General features: G+C 36.5%; 1 protein-coding gene across 6 annotated transcripts; it reads left to right on the top strand.

The window, feature by feature from the left end:
* The first annotated feature begins 7,029 nt into the window (after positions 1 to 7,029).
* LOC131306764 (B3 domain-containing protein Os02g0598200-like) lies at positions 7,030 to 17,551 on the top strand. 6 transcript variants are annotated; one of them, XM_058333204.1, is made up of 7 exons: positions 7,030 to 7,180; positions 8,640 to 8,806; positions 10,057 to 10,873; positions 12,412 to 12,492; positions 12,743 to 12,820; positions 12,962 to 13,128; positions 17,039 to 17,551. In XM_058333204.1, the coding sequence occupies exons 2-7, from the start codon at positions 8,678 to 8,680 to the stop codon at positions 17,318 to 17,320; spliced, it is 1,554 nt and encodes a 517-aa protein (XP_058189187.1). In that variant the 5' UTR covers positions 7,030 to 7,180; positions 8,640 to 8,677; the 3' UTR covers positions 17,321 to 17,551. The 6 variants fall into 6 exon arrangements, with proteins under 6 accessions (XP_058189187.1, XP_058189182.1, XP_058189177.1 ...); XM_058333199.1 differs by having other exon boundaries at positions 12,740 to 12,820; XM_058333194.1 differs by having other exon boundaries at positions 12,412 to 12,549.
* The last annotated feature ends 1,123 nt before the right edge of the window (positions 17,552 to 18,674 follow it).

The following is an 18,674-nucleotide window of genomic DNA, read 5'->3' as shown; positions in this document are numbered from 1 at the left end:
CTTTTTGTTGTCCCCAAAAAAATGTCTCTCGAGAAAAAGTTAGCCCATAAAAGCTACTCCTAGTAGTAATACTCTTTTTTTTCTTTTTCCTTTGCAAATCAATACTAGTACTCCGGTAAAACTGTCTTGCTATCGGTAGAAAAGGCGTCCGGCTATGATGCCCCAGAGCGGTTTTGGGGCATCATGCCCCCAAATGTTTTTGGTCGTTGGATTGCCCATTTAGTTTCCAGCCATTGATTTCAGAAAAACTCTTACCAGCTGTAACAGGTAATCTCTCTCTCTCTCTCTCTCTCTCTCTCTCTTCAGCCCAAGTTTATCTCTATCAGCTCTCACATTGTCTTCTCTTTCTCTCTCTCTATTCCATTCCGACTCTGAATCCCGTAGCAACTCCAACAACGGCAACTCCCTCAATTTCGACAACACCGTGGGTTCAATTCATAGTCTATGCAAGAACTCGAAGAATTTTAGTGCAAAAAGGTTAAGGATCTCAATAGTAATCAGACTTGGCAATGGAGTTATAAAATGGGGTTTTGCAATTTCTTGGAAGTTGCAGAAACAAAATAAGTTTAATAAATTTGATATTCAGTTCAAGATCTTTAATTTCAAACTAATAAGTGAAAAGTTTGGACATTTGGGAAATAAGCTGTCGACATGTTCATCGAGCAAAGCTTATATTGGCATTCAAAATTTAGAATGTCGTAAATTTGTAATTTGGGATTTTTCTCACATTAGAAATTTTGAACTTTTGGAATTTTTTTGTTTAATGAATGATGTTGTTTATGGGTAAGCAAACGATTTGCGTTAGTGCAACTTGATTTGCAGACTTGGGTGTATGTTTAACTTTGCATTCCCTGTTGTCTGGTATTCTACGATGAGCTTGAAGCTTCGACCAGCCATGGATCATGGATGAACCTCCCATCTATTTTATACGAGGAACATACTTACCACGAATAATGGGCATACTTAACAAAAACTGGACATTCCTTCCACAGTTGTGAAAAAACAAATAGCAACTGAAGGTACTTAGCATGTCGAGGAACATACTTACCACGAATAAAGGACATATTAAACTTAAATTGGACATTCTTACCACAGTCGTGAGTCTCCCCGCTAAAATTGGGGGATTCCTACTAATATGCGGATGAGTGTCTCCGGTAAATCATCGCTACCGTCATCAGAAATGTCACTACATTCTTATCTTTCAAACAAACACTGTCATCCATCTCCGAATTTGGTCAAATACGATCACAATTACTGATAAGTATTTTCATATATCAAAGTAAATACACATTCTTACAAGAATAAAAACTAAATACACATTCTTACAAGAATAAAAACTAAATGAGTTTTTATGGTATGTATTATCCTGTAACGCCCCGATTTTCCGGAAGCAATATAAAATAAAATCTTAAAAAAATTTGCTAAAGAAATATAATTTTTCAAAATAAAGTTTAGCTATTACAGTCACAAGATAAATTTACTGATTCAAAATGCATTAACTTCAGAGCTGACTCTAGGCTTGATACAAATCCGAAGCATACTCGATCTTCGTTCCTGATATTCTTTCCGTGTCGAACTGCACCATCTTTGAATCCTCTCCATTGAATCCTGCGCCCTCTGGCAAATTGATCGCCGAAGCAAACGATTTGTCAGGATACAGACGTATCCGTGAGTGATAAATCACTCAGTAGAATAATCCAACCCAACCACCCCTCCTACTATACAACTACCAGGTAACAAGATAATATTGAATCGAAGAAGTCAAACAGATATTTTTCACATAAGCCAGTTCATTACTATCCATTAACCTATCGTGTAATCTAAGATCTCATCCGCGAGATATTTCCTCCCCCACCGCTAGCCATGCTCGGTCCCATGAGATCATTTCCCTTTGCTGTCGCAGATACACCTAAGTTATGTACCGAGTGTACACCCCAATAACTACAACAAAGGGAAAGCTTATCATGCCTGAATCACAACTAGAGTTCGCTTATCTTATACATCACTTTACAAATTACTTCATAATCATCACTGGACTCCCGCCAGTCTATCAATTCGTCACTGGACTCCCGCCAGTTTCAATCTCTTCACAAATCTCATCACATCTCAAAATCTCGCATGCAGGCAATCTCTAAAAAGAAAAACTTCTCAATTTATCCATTACCTAGCACCGTCTAAGTGAATTCTATTTCGCATACCACCCCATGTCTCTATGGTCCAATCTAGCATTCAAATCAAGTAGTGGTGCAACATAAAATTAATCAAATAATAAACAAAACAATTAGTAAGCAATGCAATCACGCAACTTTTTATGAATGGGCCGTTGCCCTTAATCTCGTATGGCCAAGATGATAATAAGTAAGAACTTTTTAAAAGAATTTTTAAAAAAATATTTTTCTAGGCTCTCTTTAATTATTTCTAAGTAATTAGATTGATTAAAAACTAATTAAATACATTAATTAGGTAAAAATATTAGAATAATTAACATAACCTTAATAAGAGTCCTAAAGGTCCTATGCAACCAGTTGAGTATCAAAAGTTAGGTTCGGATGGTCGCGGGATTATTTTAAATAAAGATATTAACGAAGGTTGCCGAAAGTAAAATAAATAGATAATAAATAATCTAATAAATAAAATATGTTGAGATTAACAAAGTTTCATCTTAGGAATATAAAGAGTCTAAAAAAAATTATTCGGGTATTAATGACATGAATTAGGAGGTCGCAAAGATTTTTCATTTGAAAATTTTGTAAAATAAATAATAAATAGATAATTAAATAAATAAAATTTGAAACTAACAAGATATCATCTTTGAGGTGTGAAAAGTCTAGAAAAAATAGTTTGGGTGTCAAAAACGTTGTTCGGAAGGTCGCAAAACGATTTCGAATCAAAACGGTATCTATCACAAGGTATGGCCGAGTTGACCTTGTGGCCCGCAAGGTTGGAGGGCCTGGTTCTTGCGGCTGGAAATCCTGAAGGTTGCGACCGCAAGGTCGCGTCCAGATTTTGTTTTTTTAATCTTCTCGTCATGGTTTCGATGCATGGGTTCGTTCGGGGCATAAGGTTAAGCATATAAACACTTAATATACTTAGAGAAGATGTTGGAATGGATTATAATACCTTGAATTGGAACGGATTGATTTAAAAACGAATCTTAAATTTTGGGGAAGAAGGCTTCGGGTTCTTTGATCGGGAGACCTTGGGATCGAATTGAGGGGTGTTTGGTGATGCTTGGAGTTATAGGAAGTGATTGGAACGGGGGAATTGGATTTCGGTTGAACATAACTATGAAACCCACTTTTCTCACTCTAACTTTATCTCTCTAAAACTCCATTGATTGGAGCTTGATTTTCTTCTGTTTTCCTCTTCTTTTCTGGTCGGTGGAGTGTGGGAAATATCGTGGTATGCTCGTGGGTCAATGGGGTGGGGTATTTATAGATGAATTTTGGTGGTGTAGGATAGGATTGATTTTAATGAAAATTCTATCTCTTGGGCTTTGAGATGGACGAGATAAGGACGAATATATGATCAGGGAGAAAGTAGAGACTGAGTAGGAGAGGGAGAGACGGAAGGAGTATGCATGCATGCAAATTGAATAAAAATAAGATAAAAAAGATAAAATCATTATATTTGTATATATCTATTAAGGAAGGAATTTTTTTATTATTACAAATAATATATATATATATATATAGGGGCCGGTTCTAGGGACAATACATTTGACAACACTTTTGACAACACATTTTTCAGAGCCCCACGTGAATAATCGGAGCTGTTCAATTTGTTTAAAACATGTTTTTAAAGGTTCTCATAAAAAATCAACTCATTTAGATATCGACAAGGGCTTGATCGGCTTATTCAATTTTATCCTGTCAAATTTGATAAAAATCAATTAAATGAGCCGATCAAGCCCTTACCGATATCCAAATGAGTTGATTTTTAATGAGACCCCTTAAAAACATGTTTTAAATATATTGAATGGCTCCGATCAATTGTATGAAGGTCCCACGTGGAATTTTGAAAAATCTGTTGTCAAATGTATTGTCCCTAGAACCGGCCCCCTATATATATATATATATATATATATATATATATTAACGAAATTATTAATGGTAAAAACACGGGTTGTTACATATCCTAACTAGTGGTATGTAATTCACTACAAGATGATAATCATGGCAAAAAGAAACTGTACAACAAATTTTTTTACTCAAATCAAATCATTGTGTTAAAGAGCAGATAATCGCAATTAAAATTAGTTTCTTGTTGTGGAGAACGTACTTGTTTAACTTCTTCAACTTATTGTCTTGGAAAGTTAGAAAGCTTCTTCATTAGTCATATCTTGAGAGAAGGAAGGAGATGCATGAGATAGTGAAAAAATTGGTAAAGTATATATTTTTTTGGATAAGATTGAAGATTTTAAGGTAGGTATGGAGAAATCTAATAAAATTAATGCTACAATTTGAGGTAGGTAAGCTTGAAAATTTGTCAAATAAGTGGTTCAATTATAGTCATTGTTTCGTTTCAACAGGGCAAGTATGGACAAACAACGTGGTAAGTATTACCAAAAACCATGGTAAACTTGAGTCCTATAGTAATACATTGGGTAAGAATAACCCCGATTTGTAGTATTTGTAGCCTTACTACGTGGTAAGTAAGACACTAATTACGGGTAGGTAAGTATTATATGAATCTTCATTAATGCACTACTGTAATGAGGTACGGAGTAGTTAATAAGACACCTACCACAATAAATTGCTTTATGGTTAATTGAATAAAAGTGTATTACCTTCTTAATAAATGAAAAAACATAACTAATTGAATGAGTTATTTCAACTAAACAAATTAAGCAATTCACTTTAATTAATTTTGTCGGTTCTCATTGGTCACTTCTACCAACATCATTGTTAACAACCACATCTGCTAATTATGTCATATTGACCGAATCAAATGGTTCAATCACTTGATTAAATTCTTTTAGTCCTTTATATCTATGATCAATGATCATTGTCAATCACATATATTATTAAGTATTAGTATATCTGTATTCATCCTTATTAATTGATTAATATCTAGTTACCTGACTCATAACTACCAATTGTATCGATGCTCAATAGTTAGTGGTTACTCTTATATTAGCCATGATCAGTATCTAGTGCCTTAGACACGGATAAACACTAGTCATCACTATATTATTAGTACAATTAGCCAATGACTTTGGCTACTATAGTCAACCATCACTTATTGAATATGATCAATCAATTAAACTCTCCGTCAAATGATTCTGAATACTATAGTCAATTATAGAGATTAATCATCACTCTACCACTAATTGAATAGTCTAATGTCAAGTATAGCTACTAATCATTACAATATCACGTTAATCGATTGCATAAATTATTTAAATATAATTAGGAAATTATTACAATTATATGGTTTATATTTATTATTTTTATAAATTTGTTATAAGAAACATATACACACAAAGTAAAAATTTAATGGAATTTCTTAACAACATTAATTGTAAGTTATTCAAAATAGTAAATGAATAATTGTTTTCACAATAATATTTGTAAAATATTTTTTAATTAAAAATAATTTAATGAAATATATTAACAACATGAATCTAAAATCAAGGCAATTTTTTGGCTTAAATATTTAGTTTCGAAAATTTGTTATAAAAATTTGTTTATAAATTAAATATTATTAAATTATATTTATATTTCCGCCCAATATTTGATAGTCTATTACACAAATGATTAGAAAAATGACAAAAAAATAGGATGAATATGGCAAAAAGTGGTGTGAAGTAATAAATTTTCAATAATTAAAAAAATTATTGCAAAAAGGTACATTTTTCCGCCAATAAAATTTATTTTCCCGCCAAACCGGCTACTTAGAGAACAAGTTAGAGAGAGAAAGGGCAAAAACATTGAAGTGTAGTCTTTTTTTATGGCAAGTATACAATATTTTGTGGTAAGAGTCAGCATAAACTATGGTAACTAGAGTCAGTATTCATAGTAAGTACAATGACGTTTTTTTTTCAAAAAAAGGCAAAACCACCGTACTTTGTATGGGTGATTTTGATCTAACGGCTCAAATTCACTTAAAACCTGATCTAAAGGCCCATATTAAATGAGGCATCATGCCCCAGTACCACATTGGGGCATCATAGAAAAGTTGGTAGAAAAGTGAATGCAATTTCATCCAACTTCCACAATATGCGTTAGCCGTCAATGACTTTTTTTGACTATGTCCAATGTTTCCTTAAACTAGTAACTGCATCACACTTTGTTCCATTTTATTTTGAGCTACTTTCGGTCTTGTTGGTATAGGTCTGATGTCTAGTTTTCATTTGTCTTCACTCAAACCTTTTAATACCAGTTAGGAGAGAAATTTATTCACGGCTTCGCGAAATTTCGACCGTCCGTTTCAACTTTTGGATAATTCGAATTTAAATAAAACTTTTCAAGGAAAGAGTTTAACGAAGTTTCATTAACATCTAAACTGTTCAAAATATTTTTAGATGGTTGCAATTAGCTCCGTAAACAACCGTGAAAAAATTCTCTTTAATTATATCCATCCTTGCAAAACTTTCATAAACAAGCTGATTCATTCTTTCTGGTTTGATATCGTAGATTATTGGTGTTATTTATTCATTATTCCTCAGCAATATTCGATTGAGCTGATTTTCTTTTACATAGATCTTAAACAAAATGAACTATGCTGATCTTTTTTGTAAACCCGAAACTGGTCCCAAGACAATTTATTATTCCGGATAAAGACAGTTTATCTATATTCATATCGTTTATGTTTACAATAATTTTATAACCATACAAACACTTACACACATTCACAAAGGAGGTAGGCCCCATATGTGTGTGGGGCCTACTCCTTTGTGAGTGTGTGTAAGTATTTGTGTATAGTCACGGAATGGTTGTTATGTTTATTGCCTTTGTGTTTTTTCTATCCTTGTGGGCCTAAATTGAGCAGGATATAGGAACAGTTGACGCTGAAATTAAAAAGCCTTGTTAGGAAGTGAACTGGAAAGGTAAACTGACGGGGAATAATTTACACCGCTACAAATCCAGGCGTTCGCTACGTAATTGTCGCACTATAAATAGTACCAAATTCCTACGCGGCCCCAACCAGAATCACCCAAGAATCTTACTTCGAACGGGTACCTCTCTCACTCTGTCTCTTCGTCTTCCTCTCTCTCCGGTCTTCTCTCTCTCTGTCTGCTGTTATTTATGCGAAATTTAGAAGCTTTAACTTTGTATGTTTTGACCCAAGAGGATTGTCTCACTCCACTGGCTCTGGGTTTGCTCCCACCCGTGAGTTCGATTTTTGGGTAGGCCAAGCAGTTAGGAGGCGAGAGTCCATTCGGATAGCCTCATGGGCGCGTAAAGTGGTGCCCCTGGTTGGATTAGTCTGATCCCACTTGGGTGTGAGGATAGCTCCTATGTTGTTTTAAAAAAAAATGGAACTTTATATATGTTTTGGGTTTTGTGAATAAACACTCCTCCAGAAGTATTGCTAAGTCCGATCCACACCCCAAGACTGATAAATTTAACCCATATGCAGGAGTACCCTACATTTATGGGGCCCTTGTTTTTAGCAAATTGTTTGGGGGACCGAGGCAGTGGGTTTCTTGGCTTCTGCCAGGGCCGGCCCTGCATTGTTGTTATGTCCATACTATCTGCTGTATTTCGTGTACATATGTGTATAAAATTTTCAAAACTTGTTTGATAAACAGAGGATTGTCTTTTCTTAGTTGGTCTTTTCATTTTGAAAATTTTGAGATGAGTTTTTACTCCAATTGAACAAATTTGCTTTTGTTTCGTTTTTGATTAACGATTGTAGTTGTTAACTAAGGTTTTTTTTGTTTCGTTTTTTTTTGTTTTTTGTTTTTTTTTTATTGGGGGGGGTTGTTAAATAGTACTTTACTAAGTGTGTGAAAATTGCTTCTTTAGTATTGAGTTGTTCACTTGTTTGATTGCTCTCACCAGTTCTTTGATTATATTATCCAATTTGGGGAGTTTATCCTGCCTAGGGCCCTGTTTATTTGGCAGAATTAGAGAATCAGAATCGATTACGAGTCGTGCTCTACATTGTGTCATTCCATGTGTTCATACCTATCCCTATGTATTTCCTATTTCTTATTCCATCCATCCTATTTTGTTTGCTTCATATGAAAAGTCGTGCCATTTTGACCTCGAATAAAAGGTGCTTTCGAGAATAATTTTTTGAACCTTTTTCCACCGTTTAAAAGTACTCATTGAACAGTGCAAAAACTTCAAAAAAAAAAACTTGTACAGTTTGTGTTTATTAGAAAAGTGATATCATATTTGTTGGATGTTTCTCTGTTAAAATAACTTCTCATGTTGTAAGCTTGTACTGATCACTTCAACGCAATTTAATGCATGTGGCGTACTGCTTCTCATTCCCGTTCCATTTCATGTAGCAACCTGGGGTAGTGAGATATTAATAGTCTTGTCATTATTAGTCCGGTCTCCATCAAATATCGTATCCCTTCACTATTGGTCTAGTCTAATAAATGCAGCCTATGATTCTTATTTTCCTCCGTCCTTTCTTTTCTCATTGATTTTATTTTATTTTTGTCTCTATGGGCATAACAGATACACAGCCAAGGGAGTTCAGTTAGAGGAACGAACAGATGGGTACACCAGCGTGTGCGGAGTGTGATCGGAATTGCTTATTGATTCATGGAAAGAATAAAGACCCGTCACCTGTTGTCCAATCCTTTTTCAAAATCATGATTGGCGATAATTTTTCAAAAGTTTTGGTACAACTACATATCTCTTATTCCTGTTGAGTTGTTTCAACGTATTGGTTGTCCAATATTGGTGCCACAATATAGTGTATGCTAATACTATTAGGGTGAATCCAATCCTGTCTGCTCCTACACAAATAGTTGGGGTCTAGTATGCCATCTATATATTCATGTAAAGTGGAAGTCTTACGGCTGTAAAATGAATAGAAGTCGATATACTTTCATGCTCTGTTTGGATTCACATCTCATATTTTAAAAGCATGTCATTTAGGTAAACATAATTTATTTCTGTCTGCTACACAATCTATTCACGAAAGTGCTTTATTCTTATTGCTACTGCCAACGAAGTAGAGGTTGTAGTTTAGTATAATGCGGATTGTAGAAGGAATTTATCATGAATATGCATTTATTTCCAAAATATATTCTTTGTGCTTCTTGTAATATTTTCTTGTGGTTTATACTGTTTCGGAATGGTCCATCGAAAACTGGTTACTCTTAAAGGCCCAAAATTTCTGTTCAAAATTGAGTATTGAAGCATGGTCGGCATGCCCTTACATAAATTTCTTTTGGGTTTATTGAGTTGCTATACTTCTGTTGTTAAGAATCATCAACCTTCGGATTTTTTATGAAATATTTCATTAGATATTTTTACAGCTAAAATTTTAACCAATAGCCTATTATGGAGATTTTATCAGGTAGACAAATTCAACACATCTTGCTCTTCTATTGCCAAAAAGAAAATGAATGATGAACCTAAGATGTCTTGTTCACTTCTGTAGTTGCAGTCTGCAAAGAATGTATTATCAGGGGGGGGGGGGGCTGTGGAGTTGGAATCTGCAAAGAGTACTTTAGTACATGGGGTAGTCAGAAATAAACAGTTTAGAATGGATTTTACTTTTACCTAAGTCAATATTGAGTGCTTGTCTAAATTAGGAGTTCAGCTGAATGAATTATTTATCTTTACTTGACTAAGAATTTTCTCTTTTGTTATAGCATCATTCTTTTGAGACATGTTCTTTTCTTTTTTTCCCGTCTTCTTAAAGTATTATTACCCATGAAATGGTTTGATATTGGTGTCAAAATCTGGAAACTTGTATAAATAACGTTGGATTTGCATGAGTTGAATAATTTTAGGTTCTTTGGCAAATAAGTAAAAATGTAGTTATGTCTTGCAATGATGTTATGTGCATCAAACTTCGACAGATTTTCGTTAAATCCATTCATATATTATTCCTAAGGCTCTAAGCTATGGGCCTCTGCAGTTCTTGCCTCCTAAAATCGGCCGGACGATGCCAAACTTGGCAAGTAAGGAAACTCAGCTGGAGGATGCAAGTGGACAAAGGTGGACGGTGACATTATCCTGGCGAGAGGAGTCCTTGGCTTTTCATCAAGGTTGGGCTTCTTTCTCTCGAGAACATGGCCTGGAAGTTGGAGATCTCTTGGTGTTCCATTACATTTTGGGTTCTCACTTTGTTGTGCAAATCTATGGGAAAAATGGGTGTGAAAGACTCCATTTTTCTGCAGAAAATGGCAGCCGGAAGAAAAGAAGGAAAAACACACCTTCTGCTGCCAAAGATGGAAAATATCACTCGACTGATCGTAATACAATGAACGAACAGGATCAAGTTGCTTCTGTTTTATCTGGTTCAAACATGGAAATAGTCACAGACAACGCTTTGATTACTGCTAATGGTTCTCCAAGAAAAATGTTGAATGAAGTACAGTTGTGTATGATTGGCATGGAGGCTAGACACAGGCATGAGGATCACAGGAACTCTCTATATGACTTGTCTAACTTTGAAATGCAGAGGACATCTGATGTTGATGGAACTGCTGTAGTTTTAGAACATGAATGGTCTCCTTGCGATGGTAATATACTGTTAACATCTCAAGCCGGAGCAGATATAGTGGATAGAATTCCAGCGACTGAAAAGGTTGTTGCCCCGGATGTACCTAACTTGGAAGTTCCTGAGGCCAATGAAGATTTTCAAGTGACGGAGAAAGTAGTACTTGTCTCTACGAAAGATTCTGGCGATGGAAACACAATTGGAGGCGAGCAGAGTGAAAAGACAAAATCAAGTTAGTTGTTCTATTTTTCTGTTAATTTGGTGGAATTAAGAACCAGAGACATGTCTACCATCCTTGTGTCTCGGTGTCGTTATGACATGAACATGACATGTGCCGGACTCATGTCCGACACGTTTAGAGTTGTTTCCATGTTTGGTATCACGTTTTCTCTAATCAAGACACCTTGGGGACACGCTAGGACACATTCCTGGAACACATTAGGAGCTCATAATTTATTTTAACAAGTTAGTCTAGATTGAAAATTGTGATGAATGGTTAGTTCTTGAATACTTATTTAGTGTCGGTTCATATAGTCATGGATTTATAAAAACCCTAATTTGACCTAGATTAGTCCTTTAATCTTTTACAAGTATATAAGATACACCTATGATGTATGTGTTTGTATTCAAGGTGTCGCCAGCGTGTTTGTGTATATAAGAGTGACGTGGCCATGTCGTATACGTGTGATGTGAATGTATTTGAGCTCTAGGTATTTTGAATTGTAAGTCTATGATCTTTGTTCTAATCCTACACAATAAAATCAGGGACGGACGTAGGATTCAAGTGTAGGTTGGATGGACCTTACAGCAAAATTTAGAACATATGAAGATGACAACAATGAATCCAATACAACAACAACAACAGAACCCATGTAGTCCTCAATCATTGGGGGTATGGGAACAATGAATCCAATACAAATTGTAAAAATATTTTTAACAAAATTATCATATAGATAGATTCGATCAAGTATCAACCTATACAATTACAAAAATGTTATCGTAAATAATTACGTGCATACGGTATAATGCATCAATTTCTATTTCAAAAGCAAAATGTACAACCTAGCGTACTAAAACTGTACTCAATGCTCTTTCATGTTGTAAAAAGCATTTACAATGGAATTAACGTCAAAGCGTCGGGCAATGTCTTTTTTAGTGTAAGTGAGCATATAACTCGCAAGGATATTGTCCTCTATCCTATTCCATAGTCTAGTCTTTACCAGTTTCATGGCTGAAAATGCTTGCTCTGTTGTTGCTGTAGAAATTGGTAAAGTTAACGCAAGACGAATAAATCTATCAACAAGGGGATAAGTGATCGACTTTCTTGTTGTTATCAATACTTGCCTCAGCTAAAAAATCGTGGACAAATTCTAGAACTCTGAGAGAACATAAATGCGAAGCAACTTAAAGGTTGATTTCTTATCCACGTGCTAGCTAGGTAAGGGTAAAGGTTAAAAGTTTGACTTGCTATCTTCTCTACTCCAATACTACTAAGATATTCGCAGATATTTAAAGAGAAAGAATGGTAAAATGGTAGATATTAAATTTTCCAAAAGTCTTAGACGGGCGGTAATAGATTTTTGAAAAACCCATGGGGTGGCAAACCTATATAGCTTTCCAATTTTTGAAAATTTATTACTATACTAATAAGAAAAAATTTGAAACATAAGTAGGGCGGTCGCCTGGGCTCATCCGCCCTTGGGTTCATCCTTGACTAAAATTGTATTTGATTTGATTTTATTGTATGTGTTATGATTCATCATTAACCAGGTAGCTATCAGATTCTGATTCCCCAAACAGAAGATACCCCCATCATGCCCAGCTGTCAAAGTGCACCACAGAAATCTGCTGGTGCTTCAAAGTTCTGTGGCTTACCAGCCTCTGTTCAAACTCACAATTTTCAATCCGGTGTGTTCCTTCCCTGTTTATTTTCTGCTACTCCCTCGTACGGGTAGCACGTTATTCTTACATTGACTTTGCTTTCATATTGTATCTATCAAAATTTGGGTTGCCTTCCCCTAGTTGAAAGATATATCTTCTTTTTTTTGCGGGTAGTTGAAAGATATATCTGTGACTGATAACCTAATGCTATCATCAGCAGGAGAGAAAATCAACGAAGCAAAAACCAAGCAATTGGAGATGAAAACAGAAGTCTGTGGCTTTAGGGATATTGTAAATGGTATGATTAGTTTCAGTTCTGCTTGTGCGCTTACCTAATACAAAAGTGCTGCTGTCTAAATCATGTACTTGCATTTTTGGCACGTGCACAAATTCCTTGCAGTCTCCAATCTTTAGTATAACTGTGATGAATGAATTGCAGAAAAGTATCCAGAGCCCAAAGACTCTGGTAACAGTTCCAACCATCCTGCAAAAAAGGAAGATTATGTCTTCAAAGCTGTCAAAACTGAACCTGTTGATACATCTGATTCGCTGTCTGCAGATTCTGGCACCACCTCCTTAATGGTGGCTGAAACGAAGGCTTTTCTTGTATGTTTCTCGTCGACTCACTGAGTTTGTGATTCTACCGTCAATATATACCTCAATCTCATTAAGTCATTAATAGAAAAGACTCTAAACCATTCATTTTAAGCAAGTTCTAGCTACAGATGCATGTGCACTGCTTCATCTTTATTGTTCTCCTTGTTTCGACTATATAATATCTTTGTCTTAGAGATACTTTTTAGTCATGTTCACCTTGACTGAGGGCTATTTGAGTTACACTTTTGTGTCATCTGATGCTGATGATGAACGATATCATGGATGGATGCTAGAAACTTGAACTGTAGACAGTTGATTGCATTCATATATCTTTTTTCACAGTTGCTATAACTTGAGATATAAGTTCTGTTTTCATTTCACACAGGATGATAAGACATTCCCAAATGATTGGTGCAATGGTTGGCTGTCAGTTGTATTAATACTGCGTGCTTGCAGGCATGCATGGCTAATGCTAGTAAATCAGAGCTAAGCGTGATGCTATGTATCTTTTCTTCCTCAATCATGATGTCAAAATTAAGCTAGTAGAAAATGTTTAACGTTCAATGCTACCCCCAAAATGTTATCGCAACATCAACTTATGGAATTACTTTTGATTGTTAATTGTTTTTGTGGTTGTCCAATATTAGATGTCAATAATCTTAATATACCTTTGCTTTACTGTTGGTACTAAAAAAGACTATGCAATGATGCTAAGGTCCCAAAATAGGGGCAGAAACATGTTTGCGGAAGGTGAAGTGGAACATTTGCATTTAGTTTCTTTTCAATATGTTTTTAGTAAGCAGTTTTAGGCTTTTGTTTCCTTATGTCAGGTTTTTAGTTTCCGATTATTACAAGGTTTTTAGCCACAAACGATAGGCTTTGAAATGTGCATTAATGGAATCTTGAGTTGGTTAAGGTTGTTTCCTTTGTGATTAGGTGTTGTGGGCCTTTGCGTTTCTTGCTTCCCTTTCTCTCTCTCCGTTCTTAATTGGAAGGTGGATTTGATGTAACTTGTAGGCAGATGAAACACTTTCCTTCTAACAACACCCAACAAATGCCAGTTTTATGTGTGAAGATGATATAACTAAGACGTACTCTGATGTTTTATATTAGACTTTTGGTCCGATACTTTTGAGTTTGAAGTTACAAGTATTTCAACTTTGAAAAGCTTTTAAAATTTATAAAAGGAAATTTTAATGGACATGCCACGTGTCCATGTGTCCCTTGCGTCTCTGAGTGTCCAACATGGATACGAGAATGTCTTAGGGTGTTGATCCTTCATAGATCATGGATATCAAAGCGCCACAATTTTTGTGAAATGCTAGAGTTTTTGTAGGGCCCTACTGATTCAGAAAGCTGTTCTAGGTGGTTTCTTGCAAGGTTTCGAGGTGGGAAGGGAAGATGGTTTGGGGTTGATGGTTTCTCACATCATTTATGTTGATGACACTCGGTTGTTTTGTGATGTGGATTGATGCAGGCGAGCTACCTTCGGTGTGTTCTTTTGTGCTTCAAAGTTGTGTCCGGTCTTAAGGTGAACTTGGGAAGTCCGAGATGATCCCGGTAGGGGCGGTTGATGATATTAGTGCTCTTGCTCAGTTTTTGGGTTGTAGGGTGGGACCGCTTGCGGCGTTGTAATTGGGCTTACTGTTGGGCTCCTCCTTTAAATCAAAGGCAGTGTGGGACTCAGTTGTGGAAAGAAAAAGATTGGCGGGTTGGAAGTAGCAAAATATTACTAAAGGTGGCATAGTAACTTTAATCAAAAGTACGCTTTCTAGTTTGCCCACTTATTAAATGTCCTTGTTTGTCATTCTGGGTTCGGTTGCAAAGAGGCTACAGAAAATCCAAAGAGATTTCCCTTGGAAAGAAGTGGGGGAAGAGTTCAAATACCATCTAGTTGACTGGGATACAGTTTGTGCTCCCATTAGAGAGGGAGGCTAGGGAGTGAGGAGATAAGCCTTGTTGGGTAAATGGCTTTGGAGATTGCGTGTGAAAGCAAGAGATGGTGGAGGAAGGTAATAGTGGCGAAGTATGGGTGCGGATGGGGAGGTTGGTCTTCCCTTCATGTGAGATTGCCTTATAGGGTGGCACTTTGGAGATGTATCATGAATGGGTGGGATGTTTTTGTAAGGAATACTCATATGGTGGTTAGTGATGGAAAAAAGATTTAAATTTTGGGAGCACATGTGGTGTGGGGATGTGAGTTTGCCGGATGCTTTCCCAAATATCTATCATTTGACTTTGTGACAGAGAAGCAAATGTTTATGATTATCTACTATTTCAGGATGAGGATGGGGTTATTGTATGGAATATTCGCTTGCAAAGGGAGGTGCATGAGTGGGAAGAGGAGGCTTTGATTACGTTGCTTTCTAAAGTGTATGTTATTAGAGGGTTAGGAGAAGGGGAGAATGAGATGCGTTGGTGTTTATCTATGTCAGGATCTTTTCTGGTGAAATCCTTTGCAAGTTATTTGGAAAACTCCGGCATCGCTTAAGGTTAGTCTTTTTGTTTGGTGCGTGGCTTAAGGCAAGATTCTTACTATTGATAATTTGATTAGAAGACGGAGAATCATTGGGAATTGATGTTGTATGTGCAAAAGGGATGCAGAGACGATTGATTACCTCTTTATTCATTGCCCTGTGGTTTGGGAGCTATGGATCTTGGTGTTCTATTGGTCCAGAATGCAGTGGGCCATGTCAGGGAATGTGATGGAACTCTTAATTGCTTGGAGAGGTGCTAGAGTGGGGAAGAGAAGGAAACAAGTTTGGGTCATGATTCCTCTTTGTTTGATGTTGGTTATTTGGCCTGAAAGAAATTCGAGATGTTTTGAAGGGGTCGAAAAAGCCTCTGTTTAGATTCTTTAGAATCAAAAGTTTTTGGGTGAATAGCTTGTATAGTTGGGTCATGATTCCTCTTTGTTTGATGTGGGTTATTTGGTGGGGTTTATTTTATTTTTTTTAATACGGGCGTTCCATTACTGCCTTTTTGCTAATTTAACTATTTACTCAAATAAAAAAGGTTTTATCCTTCCTTTCATGCCTTCCACTTAGCCTTTGCCTTTCTTGAGAGTCACAAATGCAAAAGGACGGATTCTAGTCGGAGGGCACGCTGATGCCAAAGTCAGTCTCAACTAAAGGAAGTAAAACTAAACATCGTATCTTTCTAGGGTTTATAGTGTACTTTCTCTAGAGGGACTTTAATTTGGTGCCAAGTAAGTTTGGTCGAGCTCGGGCCTGCACGATGTCACTTACAACCGTTTTCCCATATGACATCATGCATGAGGATTCGGTTTGTCCACGTAGTCGGCTTTTACGTGGCTGAGCAATGCCACTCGGCATCCATGCTGCGCCAACATGTCCCAAGCACCCAAACGGGTTAGACCTAATCCAGTCCAGTCCAGCCCTTTAGCCCGCCGTACCATGGGTTGTTCGCTTGTTTCCTGATCGTCCAACCCACACCAGTTGGTTGGCCTGTATCAGGCTCTTATGTTCTCCACCTTTCGGCAAGTTGGGCTCTGCCCATTCTGTGCGCCCTAGACTTTGTTCGATTAGGTCCAATACTATATGTGGTAGAGGATTCTTTTCCATCTATTCACATGTCAGGCTAGTTTCGAGTCTTTCCAGATAAATTACTTCTGCTCTTTCCCGTTGTTCTTCCTATTGGCCTCTATTTACAGGCCTCCGTGTATCAGACGACGAGAACATAGTGCGACCTACGGGAATCAGGCAGTTTGGCCACTGGATATCAATAACCAATTGAATTGACTAGAGAATAATATGAGTAGTTTTAGTTCCTGCTTTCATTTTTGTGTCCTGAAATGAGCGTATTTTTTAGGGGGTGTCCATATTTTGTCCTTTTCTCAGATGGTGAAATTACAAGTTCTTTCTTTTCGAATGTCTGAACTTTTCTCACAACTGTGCAGGAGTTACCAAGGCGCTTGCCTAAAGTAAAGCCAAAGGGCCAAGGGGATTCGGGAAGCCGAAGGGCAGTTGTTCTCCTACGGGACCCGGAATCTAGATTATGGCCCGTCGTCTACCATGAGAAATCTCAAATCAAAGCACTGACAAGTGGATGGGAAGCGTTTGTTAAGGAAAACAGCATTCAACCAGGAGACGAATGTGCTTTCGAAGTTGAGAACGAGTGCGAGGGCACATCCAAGAACGAGCGCGAGGTCATATTCAAAGTCGGTATCGTTCGAAAGTAAAGATTCTCGGTTTCTGAAATGGTAGTTTTGGCTGGTGATTTTTTGGCTCCCCAGTTTGTTATCAGCCTGATCTTGGCACGATAGAAGGCGTCCCTATTGTGTTGTTACTGCTCTAGACTTAATCTGTACCTTTTGTATATGTCAATGGAGGTTCTCCTAATCTCCAGTGTACAGTGTTTTGGACCCATCTGGTTTTCTCTGTGAACTTTTTAAACATGATTCTAGCTTTTGGTAGATGTTTTTTTTTCCCCTTACTTTTCTGATTCATTTAGAATAGACTCTGGCTGAGTTCTGCTAAGATTCTTGGTCGAGACGAATTAATAATACACAAAAATTAGGCGCAAAATCAACAAACGTGTAAAAAAATTGAAAATTCACAAAAAAAGCCCTTAGCGGAACTTAGCCTTTAATGAATAAAGAGGATCAACCTTTGAGGCGATGCTATGATCTTCATGCGGTCAAATTTAAAAATTTAAGTTTCAAGCTATATCTCTATCAGAGAAATTTAAGTTTTGTTTCGTTTAGTTTTTTATTTTTTAAGTACTTATTTTCCTTCTTACGTGGTAGGTCGTTTTTTTACAATACATTATACATCATCTTTAATTTAAAAAATAAATACTTATTTTTAATTACCGGAACGAAACCTTAGAAAACTGTACGAGTCAATGGACCACACGTGCCCATACATCACTCCTACCTGATGGGTGCGTCCGAAGAAGTTGTGTCGGTAGGGAGGAAAGCTTCTTGGTCTGAAGAAGTTGTGTCGGTAAGGAGGAAAACTTATTGGAAAAATGAGGGCTCAGGAAAACTTAACAAATGTCCTTAATATGCACTTGGCGAGTATTAATTATCAGAACACGTTTTTGGCCGTCATTTTCCCAAACTTATTTACGGAGGCGCCGTAAAAACCTTTTTTTACGTAAAAACCTTTTTTACGGAGGTAAACAATATCACTCGTTCAAAAGTGTTTTCGGTGGTTCAGATTTTAAATAAATTATTCGTGTGAATAGTTTAAAAGCGCGAATGATTTATTTAAAATTCAGAACATTGATAATCGAGACGAACCTGTAAAATGAGACGGCACGAAAATTTCTTTTACGGAACCTCCGTGAAAAAGGCAACCTCGTTGGTAAGACGTCAATGTATTGATACTGTTCCACTAAATTTTGTTCTGTTAATGGTCATTGTCAGAATTCTTCTGTGGAGGCATATCAAAAAGTAAACCCCATAAAATGTCACAACAACTTCCCAAATCTTGGAAACAGGTTTGATCGGTAGTTTAGTTTAGTTTTGATAATAAGTTGAAGGAAAAATAAGGTAATAATTGAAGAGAGTAGTAATGATTGGAGAGATA

The sequence above is a fragment of the Rhododendron vialii genome, chromosome 1a (genome assembly GCF_030253575.1).
Source record: "Rhododendron vialii isolate Sample 1 chromosome 1a, ASM3025357v1".
NCBI lineage: Eukaryota > Viridiplantae > Streptophyta > Magnoliopsida > Ericales > Ericaceae > Rhododendron > Rhododendron vialii.
This window is presented reverse-complemented; position numbering and strand designations above follow the sequence as displayed.

Bases quoted from the DNA above. Each gene is read 5' to 3' on its own strand.
- LOC131306764 (XM_058333190.1), top strand. From the start codon at position 8,678: ATGGGTACACCAGCGTGTGCGGAGTGTGATCGGAATTGCTTATTGATT. The intron at 8,807-10,056 runs GTACAACTACAT...GGGCCTCTGCAG, and splicing joins ATAATTTTTCAAAAGTTTTG to TTCTTGCCTCCTAAAATCGG. The intron at 12,821-12,961 runs GTATGATTAGTT...AATGAATTGCAG, and splicing joins CTTTAGGGATATTGTAAATG to AAAAGTATCCAGAGCCCAAA.